Source organism: Nannobrachium achirus, assembly GCF_963921795.1.
Source record: "Nannobrachium achirus genome assembly, chromosome: 2".
Classification (NCBI taxonomy): domain Eukaryota; kingdom Metazoa; phylum Chordata; class Actinopteri; order Myctophiformes; family Myctophidae; genus Nannobrachium; species Nannobrachium achirus.
This window is the reverse complement of record NC_137811.1, coordinates 76,165,082-76,183,902: the sequence shown is the minus strand read 5'-3', so window position 1 is coordinate 76,183,902 and position 18,821 is coordinate 76,165,082. Positions and strand designations below refer to the sequence as shown.

At 43.7% G+C, this 18,821-nt stretch overlaps 1 protein-coding gene across 3 annotated transcripts in view; it reads right to left on the bottom strand.

Moving 5' to 3' along the window:
- LOC308307774 (receptor-type tyrosine-protein phosphatase U) overlaps positions 1–18,821 on the bottom strand; it is a 212,400-nt gene that overhangs the window by 62,032 nt on the left and 131,547 nt on the right. For all 3 annotated transcript variants that reach the window (XM_080753053.1, XM_080753054.1, XM_080753055.1), the window contains exons 8-9: positions 7,411–7,728; positions 1,649–1,758 (exon numbers count right to left, since the gene is read on the bottom strand). In XM_080753053.1, the coding sequence (XP_080609179.1) occupies positions 1,649–1,758; positions 7,411–7,728 (428 nt within the window). The remainder of the gene's footprint in view (positions 1–1,648; positions 1,759–7,410; positions 7,729–18,821) is intronic.

Below are 18,821 nucleotides of genomic sequence, written 5' to 3'. Positions count from 1 at the left end.
GCTCTGGGTCCAAAACGGAATTAATATTTAATGTGTAAAATCCGCTGTATATCCATTCAAGTGAATGGTGCGGCTGTGATTCTGGTCGGAGGTCTCGGCGGAGAGGTGGGGGCGGAGCTCCCGGTACTCGTCCATTAAGGGTTGCTACATGTACTGTAGCCGTCAGCTGGTTTAGTGCTGTTGTGACATCATGGTGCTATTGGACAATAGCTGTGCTACTGTCTACTGGCTACTGTCTGTCTATCATTGTGTTAACATGCTCATACTGACATGCTTCTATCCTCATCCATCTTATCATTGTGTTAACATGCTCATACTGACATGCTTCTATCCTCATCCATCTTATCATTGTGTTAACATGCTCATACTGACATGCTTCTATCCTCATTCATCTTATCCGGAGTGCGGTCACAGAGGTAACAGTTCCAGCAGAGAATCACAGACTTCCTTTCCCGCCACATCAGACCCTTCTAACTGGGGGATGTGGAGACGTTCCAAGGCCAGCATGGAGGTAGAATCCCCCCATCTGGTCCTTGGTCTGCCCTGTGGCTTCATCCCAGCTGGCCCTGTTTATCACATGTTTAATGAAGGGCCAACATGAACACAACAACATGTACTGAGTCAACCAATAGAAGAGCTTACCTCGTATTGTTTATCACATGTTTAACTCAGCGGGTGCCCACGAGGTGTCTACACGCCAATCTCTTTGATGTCGCTGGAGGCCCACGACGCGTTGATGTGTTTACTGTATTTACAGTATTAACTTTAAACCTCACCTTTAGGTTGGGGCTGCGCCTGGATGTAGCCCATTAGCCGCTAGTCGCTTCGAGTCGACGCTGAGAGCATCGCACGGCTGTTTTTCTCCGTATACTCCAATGCATTTCCCCATCTTTAACGCCCTTTATCTCTGATGTTTGTTTTATGGCTAAAACTGTGGCCGCGTACGGCAAAATGTCAAAATTTTGATCGGCAATGAACAGCTATGATCAACACTAGCCCATACAGTATGTTACACAATAACATCCTGTCTGCGCTCATGTGACCAAGTGACGTCATGACGCATGCATTGACGCAGCAGGGCCGGATTCGCCACAATGGTGGTGGGCCTGGGCAGCGAGAGGGGATAAATGGGGCAATCCAGGAGCACCCGATGTGTTAATGAATGACCAACATGAACACAACAACATGTACTGAGTCAACCAATAGAAGAGCTTACCTCGTATTGTTTATCACATGTTTAATGAATAACACAACAACATGTACTGAGTCAACCAATAGAAGAGCTTACCTCGTATTGTTTATCACATGTTTAATGAATAACACAACAACATGTACTGAGTCAACCAATAGAAGAGCTTACCTCGTATTGTTTATCACATGTTTAATGAATAACACAACAACATGTACTGAGTCAACCAATAGAAGAGCTTACCTCGTATTGTTTATCACATGTTTAATGAATAACACAACAACATGTACTGAGTCAACCAATAGAAGAGCTTACCTCGTATTGTTTATCACATGTTTAATGAATAACACAACAACATGTACTGAGTCAACCAATAGAAGAGCTTACCTCGTATTGTTTATCACATGTTTAATGAATAACACAACAACATGTACTGAGTCAACCAATAGAAGAGCTTACCTCATATTGGTTGATGAGGCCATTGGGCTCCACTGGCTCCTCCCACTTCAGGAAGATCATGTCATCCAGCGGAGTGAAGGTCAGCGAATCAGGCGCGATGCCTCCTGGAACTGCCAGGAATCCACAGAACAAACATTTGTGGTGAAATCGAAGTGCAAATCCCAGAACAATCAAACCATGTCAATATCATACAGACGTCAATGTCACAGTGGATCTCTACAACATATAGGACATGAAAGAACACCTAGGGTGCATTTATGGACCATATCAGTTATATACTAGAATCATAACATACACATACTGTAAGAACACACTGAAAGACTAGAATATTACTATTTCATACAAATCCTCGTCTAAACATTAAACAGAGAGGAATATGAAAGATGTCTGAAGAGGCCTGTGAAGTAGTGTTTGTTGATCAAAGTGTTTTGAAAGTGATATTTATGAAAGGCTGCACCTACTGTACATACTGTAAGTGGGCAGTTTCAAAGCCAAAGAGGAAAGATATTTACCAAACACACACACTATACATTGACTATTATGTTAAATATCTTTTTCTGCTCTTAAAACCTTTATCTGTGACTTTCTGGAGCTCTTTCTTTCTGACTCTCTTTCTCAACAACCTACTCCTCTCTCCCTCTCTCTCTCTCTCTCTCTCTCTCTCTCTCCCCCCCCTCTCTCTCTCTCTCTCCCTCTCTCTCTCTCTCTCTCTTTCTCTCTCTCTCTCTCTCTCTCCCTCTCTCTCTCTCTCTTTCTCTATCTCTCTCTCTCTCTCTTTCTCTCTCTCTCTCTCTCTCTCTCTCTCTCTCTCTCTCTCTCTCTCTCTCTCTCTCTCTCTGAGAAACAGTGTTAGTTTAGTCTTTTTCATGGAAGAATTGATTTGGCCTTCAGACAGGTCTCAGCATGGAGACCATCTTCAGACAGGTCTCAGCATGGAGACCATCTTCAGACAGGTCTCAGCATGGAGACCATCTGCCACGGCACAAAGGAATAATAGCAGATAAGAAATAAGAGCAAGGATCCTTAAAACCACTTCTATAAGGATCCTCTAGCAGGATCACTGGAGGTTCACATAAAACCACTTCATTAAGGATCCTCTCCTCACTGGAGGTTCACACATAAAACCACTTCATTAAGGATTCTCTCCTCACTGGAGGTTCACACTTAAAACCACTTCTATAAGGATCCTCTCCCAGGCTCACTGGATGTTCACACATAAAACCACTTCTTTAAGGATCCTCTCCCAGGCTCACTGGATGTTCACACATAAAACCACTTCTTTAAGGATCCTCTCCCAGGATCACTGGAGGTTCACATATAAAACCACTTCTTTAAGGATCCTCTCCCAGGATCACTGGATGTTCACACATAAAACCACTGAGTTTTAGGGGGTCTTTATACCAGTTCGCTTGGAAACGCTGCCGGTCTCGTTTTGGATTTATTACCCAAAAAACGTCGCGTTTACACCTCGTTGTTGGTTCGCTTTTCTGTGTTTATACGACAAGTTGACAACGCATGAATTCAAGCAAAATGTGTCATGTTCCCAGCCTACATAGGCCTATACTGTGTATTTACCCTTCAACTATAAAATATATATTGTTTTTAATGAGACATGCTTTGTAATTAGGCTATGCTCCCAAATCCATATTATTATCGTCTGTTCGCATATTCAATGAGTCCCGCAAAAGGAGGTTTTTTAGCGAGGTGAAGTGAAGCACCAACAAAATAAGCCACCTGAAAGATGAAGGTCGGAACTCGGAACATTTATAGCCTATGGAGCATATTTCTGCACATTATCTACGGGGATGGGCAATATAAAGTGAGTTCTATCTTCTATCTGCAACACAGAAGTAGACCTATAACGCAACATGCTGCGAGGCAGCGAACGAACGGAGTAGCCTACAGAGGCACATATGGGTATGGTAGTTTACCATACAGGGAAAATAATAAAATGTACCTCTTAAAATAAATTCATCATGCCTGTTGCTAAGTATTGGCAACATGACTGTCTTGCATGCGTGCCTTACACGTGCAAGACCAGACAACAGTCATGCTGCCATACCTTAGCTATACTGAACTGACGCACTGGTGCACTGGGACGCGGCGCATGGGGGATGATGAGCCGGAATACCACTGACAGTCTGATGATGTGGAGTCGTGGTCTCTGACTGACTGGACAGTAGGTCTAACAGTGGACTGACACTGGACTGTTTATTCTGTCTGTCTGTCTGTCTGTCTGTCTGTCAGCAAGACTCAGCATAGGCTATTACCAGTAAGACTCCCTAATCGGGAGATAAGCGACCGTAGGTCACTTATCTCCACAAATAGAGCAAAAATTTGTTTTTCCAAAATCTTCCTGAGCATGTTGATGACATGAGTGTAGACATACTGTGTAGTGATTTTCGTGATTTTAGGGCAAAATCTGAATCGGCCTCATGGTGGCGCTAGAGGGCCATGTGAGAAATGAGGGGTGGGGTCTCCGCGCCGCCAAGGCGGACGAATAGGTACCGGCCCCGGCTCTCCCGGTCGCTCCTAGCCCGAGTTACGGCATTTTATGTGAGCTGCAGTGGCAGGGGGTCCTCCACTGGGGGCGCCACCACTTTTGCATCCGTTCTGGAGCACCAGGAGTGGGTGGTCGCCGGGAATGCCCCGTGAGCAGCCCCGTTGGGGTGGTCATTTGGTAATTTTTGCACATGTGCTCATTTTTTACACTTGGGGGTCCCCGAGGGAGCTGGGGGTCCCTGGAGCTCCGGGGGTCCTTGGAGGTTGTAGTTTGGCAGGTAAGGAGTGTGTGTGCAAAATCTGGCATGGATCGGGGCAACGGTTGCGGAGATATGAGCAGGGCAAAAGTGTGACGTGTGACGTGTGTGACGGACGGACTGACGGACGGACGGACACCTCGAGCAGCTTTCTGTAGTAAGTGCGACCTACGGTCGCAACAATAACTCACTCATTACCTGAAGTCCGCTCGCTGCTTCTGTGATGTGATACGGTGCATGAAGAATTAATCCAGTATTATTTGGTGAGAAGTTGAAAAAGGGGAACGCAAAAATAGTCATTAATCATTAGTTTGCTTAGAATTGAATACCAATCCATAGCCTAATGGTTTAATTTAACTTTGCGGAGAGGAGAGCTGTTGCAACTCCATCAGGCCAGCTAGGCCAGGTGCGACTCATGCGTATAGCCTAATTATTGATCTGACCTACTTCTGCTGGCAGTTGTAATTGATTATTTTGTCTATAAACCAATAAATGTTTTATAGCCAATAGGCTATAGACATTTTTAAAGGGCTTACATATACTCCTGACATTTTTCAAATGAGGTGTGGCGTGTGGGCTAATAGATCGCTATGTGTTCAGTTTAGGCTATTTCTGGGTTTTAATTAGGCCTACAACAACACAAATAATAATAATAATACATTTTCGGTTAGTCTGACAGACTGACACTGTTATGCAGCAGGGGAGGGGAGCAGGGGAGCGCTATGACATCATCGCATTTTCCCTCGCGGCCGATTTCCTATATTACACCGGTGCGAAAACGATGCAAAACCGCAGAAATGCACTTTCAGAGCCGAATTCCGAAAAGTATCGGATTGGGTCATGAAAACGCGTCTCCGTGTGTCAAAATGGCCGAATCAATAGTAAAAGCTATCGTCTACTTCAAAATCGACCTCATGTAAAGACCACCTTAATCATTTTTCATTGAAAATGAAAAGGAACTTTTGTATTGCTGATGCAGCATCACCATGATATGAACAGCTCTCTCTTTAATAATCTCTACTAGATGGGAGCTGGTAGTTATAAATCCTCTTCTTAGAAGTACATGGAATACATTGGTTTGTAATAATGTCATTTATTATGATTATTTATTATTATATTATTTAACTAGAAGCAGTGCTCTTCCGAGCACATGTCTCCACCAGGTCAGGTAGATCCTGGTGGCGCTAAATGTGAAAAGGGTGCCATGTCTTCTTTGGCCTTTAATGGCAATTTGACACTGAATGAATGATTTGAGGCATTTTGTTCCAAAAATTAGTTTGGCAAAATTTCGACCTGCTGGTGGCACTATAACAGGCCAATGACAATGTGAAAAGAGTGGCATTTGTTCCTTGACCTAGTGGGAATGTGCGTGCATAATGTCTCTGTAATCACAAGTTGCGTTCATGATTTAAGGGGGACTGCCCCATTTGTCGAACTCCCGTTTGGTCGAACAGCGGCGGCAGGTTAGATAATCACCCGTGAGCGTCGGCAGGTTAGATAATCACCAGCGTCACGGTTACTGAGGTTAGGTTTAGGGTTTGGGTTAGAGTTTGGCGGTCGATCGAAAAGGTGTTCGAACTAATGACATGTTACCAATCCTGCAAACTTTGAAAGCCAATGTTAGCCAATTAGGATGGAATATGAAATATGGGACAGATCTGTCTTGATCACTTGACTGTAGATAAACTGTGTACTGATTTGCATGATTTTTGGATAAAATAATAGGAAGAAATGTGTTTTACATAAGTCGGCCTCCTGGTGGGGCTATAAAAGGCAGATATGATAAATGCAGGGCAATGGTTTTTCCTTGGCCTCTAGGGAGTGCACATACAAAGTTGTACACTGATCAGTGGAGTTATAGGTAAAAACAAGAATCGGCCTGTTATAGCGCCACCATGAGGCTGATTCTTTATTTTTTTTAAGTGGCATTTATTCCTCTGCCTATTGGGATTGTGCATGCACAATTTCACCAAAATCGCACCCGGCTATATCTGATTGTATTAAACAACGTTAAACAGCGTTAAACTCACTTTGCAAATAACTTTGCCACTCGACTTGCCATTCACTTTATGCATGCGCATACCCTCTATAATCAAATAGGTAAAAGAGGATGTTTAAAGCTGATAAATGAAAGGAAAGAAGAAAACACTTTGTTTATTCCACAACAGAATGGTCTATCCATTTTTAAAGTGCTTTGTGAAGTGTATGATTGGACAAGTGTTGACAAGTACAAAGTGGAAAAGGTAAATAGGGCTCAGTTGAAAGTACTGGATCTGAGTTTTCTGTTGAACCAGGTTTATCTGAAACAAGTGCTTTATGTTTGAAAATAAATACATTATTTAGCTCCCACTGAGGCTCTGTCTACAGATCAAAGTGAAGGATTTGTATATATTTCATAATGTATCACAACAACATTACTTTTAGGTGAAGGATTTGTATACATTTCATAATGTATTACAACAACATTACGTTTAGGTGAAGGATTTGTATATATTTCATAATGTATTACAACAACATTACGTTTAGGTGAAGGATTTGTATATATTTCATAATGTATTACAACAACATTACGTTTAGGTGAAGGATTTGTATATATTTCATAATGTATTACAACAACATTACTTTTAGGTGAAGGATTTGTATATATTTCATAATGTATTACACCAACATTACGTTTAGGTGAAGGATTCGTATGTATTTCATAATGTATTACAACAACATTACGTTTAGGTGAAGGATTTGTACATATTTCATAATGTATTACAACAACATTACGTTTAGGTGAAGGATTTGTATAATGTCATAATGTATTACAACAACATTACTTTTAGGTGAAGGATTTGTATAATGTCATAATGTATTACAACAACATTACTTTTAGGTGAAGGATTTGTATATATTTCATAATGTATTACAACAACATTACGTTTAGGTGAAGGATTTGTATATATTTCATAATGTATTACAACAACATTACGTTTAGGTTGTTGTCCAGTGACTTACTGTCCTGGTCCGTCTGGAAGGTGACCTCTCGGCCCTCCTTCTTGCCCTCGGGGTTGGCCAGGGCCAGGCGGACATGGACACCATGGTAGGGCGGCAGGTCGCGCAGCGTGAAGCGTGAGGCGTTGCGATCCACCGCCAGGCACTCGCGCACGGTGGTGTTGTGTCCGCCGCCGCCTCCCGCCGTGGCGTAGCGGTAGCACAGGGACACAGAGTAGGTGTGGCAGCGCGTCAGGTTGAAGGCCAAGGTCTCCCACTGCAGGGACAGCTGACGGGACTGGATGTCTGTGGCCGTGAGGCCCCGCAGCGCACGCATGGGCTCTGGAGGGAGAGGAAGAAGAGCTAACATCAAACACCAGGACATACTGACATAGGACCAGGAGAAACAACACCTTCATGAAACTGAAACGTCACAGGTTTGATTCCTGCAACAGCCTGTGTCTCCATTCCTGATGCCTAAAACATCAATCAAACATCTGCTGCTCAAAGTGCATCACATACTCCAGTTCTTAGATGTTTACACTGGCTCCCTGTCTGTCAAATGATTAGTTTAAAAAATGTGTTTTAGTTTATAAAGCATTGAATAGTTTTAGGGACAAAATACCTACATGACCTTGTATTACATCATGAACCATCCAAACTCCCGGTTCTACAGCTTAGTTGTAATAAAATCAATGCTGAACCCCTGCATTCTAAATTCTGGAGAGTTTATCTAACTCCATTTTGTACCCACTGGTGCACACTAGAGGATGACACTCCTGTCACGTCCCACTCCCGCAGAAAAAATCCTGTCCCGTCCCAATCCTGGGCCAGGTAAAAAAAGAAATCCCGTCCTGTCCCACTCCTGTAGATTTCATCCTGGTCCCATCCCGCTCCTGGTCAAAATCACTCCGTTCACCTCCCGCTCCCGAAAAAAATATGTTTTTCCATTTTGATCCATATTATATTTGATATCATATTTATTATTATATAATGTATGAATTTATAATGTTTGCAGTTCGAAGACCTCACTTTCCTGTGCTTTTTTCCTCCCAAACTGCTAATAAAGTAGCACTGTTTATTCCTGCGGTTTGATGAACTGGTCTGGAATGATTCCCGCTCCTGCCCACTCCTGATGATTTTCATTCCTGTTCCGATCCTGGCATTAATACAAATCTGACTCCTGTCCTGTGGGAATCCCACAGGACCCACGAGAATTCCTGTCAAATGTCATCCTCTAGTGCACACACACACACACACACACACACACACACACACACACACACACACACACACACACACACACACACACACACACACACACACACACACACACACACACACACACACACACACACACACACACACAGTATGCATGTCTCAAGGGTAAAATGTGAAGCAATCAATTCCTAATTATTCTAATGAATAAAAACGCTTTCCCTAATTCCCTAAACACTCAGGAGAGTTGTAATTATAGGAACATATAATTGTCTATTTATCAGTAATTCTCTTATGAGGTGAGTCCTCATCAATAACAAACAGTGACTCCCCCACCCATTGTTCCTGAGGTTTTTCCCCTCCTGCATAGTCTGGTGTGGCCAGACTGTTGACTCTGTGATTTACATAGTCTGGTGTGGCCAGACTGTTGACTCTGTGATTTACATAGTCTGGTGTGGCCAGACTGTTGACTCTGTGATTTACATAGTCTGGTGTGGCCAGACTGTTGACTCTGTGATTTACATAGTCTGGTGTGGCCAGACTGTTGACTCTGTGATTTACATAGTCTGGTGTGGCCAGACTGTTGACTCTGTGATTTACATAGTCTGGTGTGGCCAGACTGTTGACTCTGTGATTTACATAGTCTGGTGTGGCCAGACTGTTGACTCTGTGATTTACATAGTCTGGTGTGGCCAGACTGTTGACTCTGTGATTTACATAGTCTGGTGTGGCCAGACTGTTGACTCTGTGATTTACATAGTCTGGTGTGGCCAGACTGTTGACTCTGTGATTTACATAGTCTGGTGTGGCCAGACTGTTGACTCTGTGATTTACATAGTCTGGTGTGGCCAGACTGTTGACTCTGTGATTTACATAGTCTGGTGTGGCCAGACTGTTGACTCTGCGATTTACATAGTCTGGTGTGGCCAGACTGTTGACTCTGTGATTTACATAGTCTGGTGTGGCCAGACTGTTGACTCTGCGATTTACATAGTCTGGTGTGGCCAGACTGTTGACTCTGTGATTTACAAATGCTCCCGTCATTCAGTCTGGGAGACAGAAGAAGAATGATGAGAACCTGGTTAAAGTGGAAGTGAAGCCTCCTCCCCACTTCCATTTGGTTTTTAACACATTTATCCTAATATAAATCAAAATCATTTAAGCATATTTAGCTTACTGCTAAGCAGAAATTACATTTTAAAATATATTTTCAGGAACGGAAATGTCAGCTTCCATTACTCGCCGTTAGGGAGCTGCCGTTCCAGACTCTATATAGCATTGGGAGATTGTGGAATAGTTGTCTGGCTACGCGAGACTACCTCCTGCATAACTAGTAAAACGCCTCAAGGCGACAAGTGTCACGCGCCATGTCTTGGCCATCTGGCCAGTGATGTATATCGGACCAGTTACCTATATATGGAAACTCCTGGTACTCATATATGGAGATCCATGTACTGTATATGGAGAAATGCTGTGAGCAACATGCTTACTCAGTTATTCAGATGTGATATGACGTCTATCACATCTGACATCATACATACAATCCCTTTTATGTCCATAAATGGAGATCCCTGTCTGAACCAGCCACACAGATATACACCCGACTGTCCACTAGAACACAGAGGTCAGCGCATCACACCCACATCTCCACGGTCACATGGAAACTCACTCCAATTACACTAATTAAACAGACAGGCCTCCACCGTCTCTGTGTCGACAGGTAAACGGACTATTCTGGAGTTAGAGTTCTGTGTCTGGAGGCTGAAAATAAAAAGTAAAGAATAATAATGTCAGTGTGACACAAGGGCCTTCAGTTCCACCTAACCCTAACTCAACTCAACTCAACTCTTATTACCACATTTACAACAAGTGCAGTAGATTTCAAAAATGACAAACAAAACAAGAGAATAGACTAACACAAGAAAAACAAGGAAAACATTCATCTACAAATCAAGGGCAAAAGAAGGCCTAAAAGCAGCAATGCCAGTAAAGGCAAAAGTTTGAATCTCAAATAGAATTGAAGGCCATGGAGTAAAGGTTAGTCTTTAACAATGATGTAACAACCTCAAGTGACTGGGAAGTGAATATGTAGGAGGAAAATGTTCCAGAGCCTAGGGGCAGCTGCTACAAAGGATCGGTTGCTGTTTTTCCTAGTTCTAGACACAACCAGTAGGAACTGGTCAGTAGTCAGTCGACCTCAAAGCTCTATCTGGCGTGTGAGTTCAGGGTTAGGGTTAGGGTGGAGCCATCAATGAGGACAATTTGTCAATGATCGTTATTAACATGATACTGAACTTGCCTCTTTTATACATGATATTATAGTATTGTTTCTTCTTTAAATGGGGCTGTTGAGTGATGGGGCTCAGGGAGGATGGGTGACAGCAGAGATACACAGGTGTATGGAGAGATCAGCAGACAGACTCTGAGGTTACCAAGGTCTACATCTCTTCACTGGGGCTCATAGGGAGTCTCAGCACACTGCAGACCCAAGCTGGGAGCCTCAGCACACTGCAGACCCAAGCTGGGAGTCTCAGCACACTGTAGACCCAAGCTTAGAGTCTCACCACACTGCAAGCTGGGAGTCTCATCACACTGCAAGCTGGGAGTCTCATCACACTTCAGACCCAAGCTGGGAGTCTCAGCACACTGCAGAGCCAAGCTGAGAGTCTCACCACACTGCAGAGCCAAGCTGGGAGTCTCACCACACTGTAGACCCAAGCTGGGAGTCTCACCACACTGCAGACCCAAGCTGGGAGTCTCACCACACTGCAAGCTGGGAGTCTCATCACACTGCAAGCTGGGAGTCTCATCACACTTCAGACCCAAGCTGGGAGTCTCAGCACACTGCAGAGCCAAGCTGAGAGTCTCACCACACTGCAGACCCAAGCTGGGAGTCTCACCACACTGCAGAGCCAAGCTGAGAGTCTCAGCACACTGCAGACCCAAGCTGGGAGTCTCAGCACACTGCAGACCCAAGCTGGGAGTCTCACCACACTGCAAGCTGGGAGTCTCAGCACTGCAGAGCCAAGCTGGGAGCACAAATCAGGCTCAGAAGTCAGAATGCATCCATGAACAGGAGGCCGGACAACAGAGCAACAAAGAGGATAATCAAAGGAGATGAATATGAGTGGGTGGTCCCTTGACAAGCAGGGATGCATGAAAACTCAAACACACGTTTAACACTGTCATGTTGCTTTTCCATCCTCATCCCTTTCTCTCTTTTCCTTTCACTTTGTGTTTCCCTCTACTTTACGTCCCACACATACATTAGTGCTTATAAATGGACGCTCACACACATTCATGAGCAGCTAAACCTTATCAGACACAAGCGTCTTATCTCTACCCTGGGCTCTTACCCTTCCCTGAGCTCTCAACCTCTTCAGTGAAATTCCATAACAGCAGCATGCAAGCCACAGTCCTCTGCACTTACCCACTTCTACCCTTGTAATTGTCTGTCTGCCATCTCATGCTGGGCAGAAACATGAGCAGGGCATCGATCTGTGCCAAAGGTAGGCAAAGCAGGAAATGTTCTAACAACTGTTTAGTCTAAATGGTGCAATTGATATTCTGCACGGTTCCAGGGCCGAACAGAGCCTGGCATTTAAGCACAGAGCTGATGAAAGCACCGCCACAGAGGGCACAGTGTGCTCATTGTGGGCTTTCTCAAACTGCCATTCAGCCAGTTTGCCCACTGGTCTATTAGTCTGTATGCCACGTGTGCCCCCTCTCTCTCCCTCTCTTTCCCTTGCCCCCCCTCTTCTTCTTCCCTTTCTCTTATGGAAATAACACATTTTACACCTGTAAACCTGTGATGTTACAATACAGTTGATTCTGATTTAAATGTCTCAATAGAAGAGCAGTTATGTTCATTTATATTGTATTAACGTACGGTACCAGTTATAATGTACAGTACCATACAGATTGGTCATTATAATAACCTTTTAATTCACATACTGTAAGTTACACATGTGCCTTTCTCACACACACGCACACGCACGCGCGTGCGAACACATTAACAGATACAGAGGAGAATGAGGGAATTCCAGCTCAGGCCTTGCTATGATGAACACCATGCAGAGCGAGAACCGAAGCTCTTGTGTTGCTGATGTTCTAAATATCGGTGAAACTCCACCCCAGGGGAGGAGGGGTTCAGTGACCCAGCAGCAGCAGGTGGTCCCCAAACTGCATTAATGGTCTTCCACCTGCTGCTGTTTCACTGATATTAAGAACACTCAGCTCTCCTCTCCTCTGTGTACTGGAGGAGCTTCAACAGCCATGGCTCATCAAGCACACCTGGACGGCCATCAGAGCCGGGCGGGCGGCGGCCATGTTCACATTTACGGACATTAGTTTTACAACGTCTACTCCTAACGCCCATATATGGCAAGAGCTTCTCAGGCTCTTCTGGAGGCTGTACTGTTTCCTATAGGATGGTATTGTTTCCTATAGGATGGTATTGTTTCCTATAGGATGGTACTGTTTCCTATAGGATGGTATTGTTTCCTATAGGATGGTACTGTTTCCTATAGGATGGTATTGTTTCCTATAGGATGGTATTGTTTCCTATAGGATGGTATTGTTTCCAATAGGATGGTATTGTTTCCTATAGGATGGTACTTGTTACGGACAAGAGCAATGATTAAAGCCATAGTGCCATTTGGGTTGGGATCTGTACTGTTATGTGTTGTGCGCGCGCCCTGTTTGTCGTTGTCTGCAGATTCCTGCTGCCGCTATGAGTGGAGACTGGGCTCCTGTCACTCTGTCACCTCCAGCCAATCAACGTTCGGTCCGTCTGGTCCGCCGGCTCCGCCCCTGTGCTATAAATAGCCTCGTGAAGAAGCTCTCATGGCCACTGTCACTCAGTCACAAGTTCACAACTACGAGGGTAGTGTAGAGACAGCGTGCCCAACGGAGCAGCTTAGCCATTAGCCGTCTACTGCAGTTTTGATTCATTCTTAATTCCTCTGTAAAGGTTGCTTGTAGAGTCCACGTTTGACTGTGGTGAGTAGGGTAATGTATGGTTAGTAGTAAGTATTTCGCTGTTATAGATTCACTGTGTTATCACTCAGGTAGGGGCAGGTTTCCTCACTCTGTATGTTTGTTAGGACCAGGTTAGTGTAGTCAGACAGGGAAGTCTCTGGGTAAGTAGTCAGTTAGGAAGATTTAGGGGGGGTTCATCGTTAGGATAGGGATAGCTCTGTATTTTTGTTTCTGTTTTAGGTGCCTGCCCAGCCCTGTCTCACCCAGTTCCACAGAGCAACCTAATTTACATATTCTGTAACTTTTCTTAACTTGTGTGTAATAAAACTACTTTTTGGCATTCACCAACTTGCATTTGTTACCCCGCAAACACCCCTAGGCCCTGTGGGCGTAACAGTACTGTTTCCTATAGGATGGTATTGTTTCCTATAGGATGGTATTGTTTCCTATAGGATGGTATTGTTTCCTATAGGATGGTATTGTTTCATATAGGATGGTACTGTTTCCTATAGGATGGTACTGTTTCCTATAGGATGGTACTGTTTCCTATAGGATGGTATTGTTTCCTATAGGATGGTACTGTTTCCTATAGGATGGTACTGTTTCCTATAGGATGGTACTGTTTCCTATAGGATGGCATTGTTTCCTATAGGATGGTATTGTTTCCTATAGGATGGTTGCGACCGTCAGGTCACACTTACTATCAAAACCTCCACCGGCTGTTTTTGGACACTGCTCCTTTATTGTTGCCCTAAAATCACGCAAATCGGTACACAGTATGTCTACACTCATCTCATCAACATGGAGCTGTCCCATTTAGCGCCACCTTCAGGCCGATCTTTTAAAACACATTCAACATGGATCTGTCCCATATAGCACCACCATCAGGCCGATTTTTTCAAACACATTTTTGGACACTGCTCCTACAGATTTTGCCCTAAAATCACGCAAATCGGTACACAGTATGTCTACACTCATCTCATCAACATGGATCTGTCCCATTTAGCGCCACCTTCAGGCCGATTTTTTAAAACACATTTTTGGACACTACTCCTACAGATTTTGCCCTAAAATCACGCAAATCGCTACACAGTATGTCTACACTCATCTCATCAACATGGATCTGTCCCATATAGCGCCACTGTCAGGCCGATTTTTTCAAACACATTTTTGGACACTGCTCCTACACATTTTGGCCTAAAATCACGCTGTGACCCGACAGTCGCTTATCTCCCGATTAGGGAGTCTTACTGGTATTGTTTCCTATCGGATGGTATTGTTTCCTATAGGATGGTGGGGAAGCAGAGAGCTTCTTTTACTTTACAATGTATTTCACATTCACACACAGACAGACTGGAGGAAACACTGCAAGGCAACAACAAGCTCATCAGGAGCAGTTGGGGGTTCAGTGTCTTGCTCAAAGACACTTCAAATCACAGGAGGAGCCGGGGATCGAACTGGGAACCTTATGATTCCAAGACGGCTGCTCCACCTGGCCCGCAGTGGACAGAATCATTTATCTTCCAGTCTCAGCCAATCACAAGCAGAGTCCTCCCCAGCCATCCAATAGAGAAAACAATATGCCTTCTGGAGAGGAAGCTTTGCTCGTCTTCACTGACAGTGAGAGAGTCCAAGAATTCCTTCTGTTCACCGTGATAATTCCTGCCTCCCCAAGATCTCCATGGCAACCTGAGAGACTTCTTCCTGGCGTTTTAAAGCTCATCAGAGTGAGGTCAGTGGGAAGGGGGGGAGGGGGGGAGGGGGGGGGGGGGGTACAGCAGATGGTCAGCGGGGCAGGTAGTGTGGAGGGGGGGGAGGGGGGTCAAGTAGGGTCACAGTGTGGGGGGGGGGGGGGGGCAGCTGGTGATCAGAGCCTCCTGGTGAGATGGAGAAGGTGAGACACAGCAGGGGGAGGGGCTATATTTATACAATTTATGTTATATATTATTGCGACCGTCAGGTCACAGTTACTATCAAAACCTCGACCAGCTGTCCGTCAGTCCGTCCGTCAGTCCGTCAGTCCGTCAGTCACACGTCACACTTTTGCCCTGCTCATATTAGTCCATGGGCCAGACGGGTTGTCGGTATCAAAAAGGTGGCAAAGGTTAACATGCATTTTTTAAAAGCTCTATATCTGTAGATTATATTTTGGTATGATAACCCTTTCTTAGACACAGCTAAATTGGTGTTATCAGCCTCTAGAGTTGGTGTCCCATTAACATTACATTACAGGAAAAAATTATCTGCTTTTAGTAGCATTAGAGGGGTCAAACTAGGGGGTTTTCATGATGCCGGATCCATTGCAAGCATTTGTTTTGCACAAAAAAACATTCCTTGGGCTATAAATGGCCTCAGAAGACGATGCATGTATGGGTGTGCATTCATGTTAGTCGGAGGCCTTAGGGTTTTATTTCTCATGCTAATCAGTCTAAAAGCGCCAATTTTTGCACAGATGTAGCCCAGGGCATGCTCTAATGATTTAGCTAGGGCGCCTGAGTCGGCGACCTTCGGGCTCCAGAAAACATCCACAAAACTCTGAAAAGTGATGACTCATCACTTTTCATCACTAAACCATTGTTTTTCTGGAGCTGTGGCGACCCCGAAGGTCACCGACTCGGGCGCCCTAGCTAAATCATTAGAGCATGCCCTGGGCTACATCTGTGCTTTTAGACTGATTAGCACGAGAAATAAAACCCTAAGGCCTCTGACTAACATGAATGCACACCCATACATGCATCGTTTTCTGAGGCCATTTATAGCCCAAGGAATGTTTTTTGTGCAAAACAAATGCTTGCAATGGATTCAGCATCATGACAAACCCCTAGTTTGACCCCTCTTATGCTACTAAAAGCAGATTCTTTTTTTGCTTTTTTTCCCTGTAATGTAAAGTTAATGGGACACCAACTCCAGCGGCTGATAACACCAATTTAGCTGTGTCTCAGAAAGGGTTATCATACCAAAATATAATCTACAGATATAGAGCTTTTCAAAAATGCATGGTAACCTTTGCCACCTTTTTGATACCGACAACCCGTCTGGCCCATGGACTATATCTCCGCAACCGTTGCCCTGATCCATGCCAAATTTTGCACACACACTCCTTGCTTGCCAAACCACAACTTCCACCCATCAATTCTCACATGTCCCTCTTCTAGCACCCACCATGAGGCCGATTCTTACAAAACACATTTGTGGACACTGCTCCTACAAATGTTGCCCTAAAATCACACAAATCGGTACACACTTACTCTACACTCATGTCATCAACGTGGATCTGTCTCATTTAGCGCCACCTTCAGGTTGATTTTTTAAAACACATTTTTGGACACTACTCCTACAGATTTTGCCCTAAAATCACGCAAATCGGTACACAGTATGCCTACACTCATCTCATCAACATGGATCTGTCCCATATAGCGCCACCATCAGGTTGATTTTTTTAAACACATTTTTGGACACTGCTCCTACACATTTTGGCCTAAAATCACGCCGCGACCTGACGGTCGCTTATCTCCCTATTAGGGAGTCTTACTGGTATGTCACCAGAGAGGAGAGTAGCTTTAATATGTCACCAGAGAGGAGAGTAGCTTTAATATGTCACCAGAGAGGAGAGTAGCTTTAATGTCACCAGGGCTGTGGAGGCTTGGGTGGAGGGATGTGAGGGAGGGTGGGGTGGACACCATCGTCCATACAAAGACTGATGACCATGAAGACACAGGAACAGGCCTTTGGCTAATAGGATTCTTCTCCATTGTCTTGGCCCTGGTTGTGTGGGTGAGTGGCATACAGTGCTTTGTTCTCCAGTTCTCCCACAGGTAGTAAGAAAAATGATTCACTGATTGTTGCAAGAACTTTGTTTTTTTTTGCTGATTTGTTTCAGAGACACTGAGGTTTGACTTGTGGAGCTCTGACTGATACAGTAGCATAGCAAAGCAAAGATGGCAGAGAGAGTATTCTTAGTCGTGTATTTAGGTGATGTGCAGTCAATACATAGTGTTATATGTATGTATAGTTTAATTAGTCCTAGTGTGATTGTTCTGCACCGGTGTCACTAAAATAAATTCCTGTGAAATTACACTTAAGCCTTTTGCACACAGGACAGTTGCGGTTTTTTTCGTTTGCTGTATGAACAAAACGGATTTGGTGTGCAATGCTGTGCGGAATCGGCGCTGCGGATCCCAAAAGGAGTCATAAAAAGAGTGATGAGTTTTTTACCGCATGCGACAAGGCGCACAAATCGAGCTGGGTTCGATCGAGAAAAAAAAGCACGGCCACAGCCACTCGTCGCACGGCTAATTTGGATCCGGTGTGCATGAGGTCATAGAGAATCATTGTGTTCTTTTAAAAAAATGAAATTGTCTGTTTTATCCGTGCGGATAAACGCGACTGTGTGCAAAGGGCTTTAGTCATGTATTTAGGTGATGTGCAGTCAATACATAGTGTTATATGTATGTATAGTTTAATTAGTCCTATCAATACATAGTGTTATATGTATGTATAGTTTAATTAGTCCTATCAATACATAGTGTTATATGTATGTATAGTTTAATTAGTCCTATCAATACATAGTGTTATATGTATGTATAGTTTAATTAGTCCTATCAATACATAGTGTTATATGTATGTATAGTTTAATTAGTCCTATCAATACATAGTGTTATATGTATGTATAGTTTAATTAGTCCTATCAATACATAGTGTTATATGTATGTATAGTTTAATTAGTCCTATCAATACATAGTGTTATATGTATGTATAGTTTAATTAGTCCTATCAATACATAGCGTTATATGTATGTATAGTTTAATTAGTCCTATCAATACATAGTGTTATATGTATGTATAGTTTAATTAGTCCTATCAATACATAGTGTTATATGTATGTATAGTTTAATTAGTCCTAGTGTGATTGTTCTGCACCGGTGTCACTAAAATAAATACATGTGAAATTACACTAACACTGTAAACTCTGAGAGTGTAAAAATGGACAGCAGATGAGGCAATTAAAAGTTGTACCACTGCATAGCTGCATAACTTTATCTTCAAGAGAAATCCCAATCCCAAATTATAATCTAGCTAACCACCAGCCAGCTGTTATCTGTTAAATTAGCATCAAAGCAATGCTGCCACCAGAGCTGGTGGCAAATCCTTCCTCTTGTCTTCCTCCAGAGTTCACAAAGCACTGCATGCTGATAGTGAGAGTGTCTTTTTCCTTTGAGAAGAAGACCTTATCAGTTC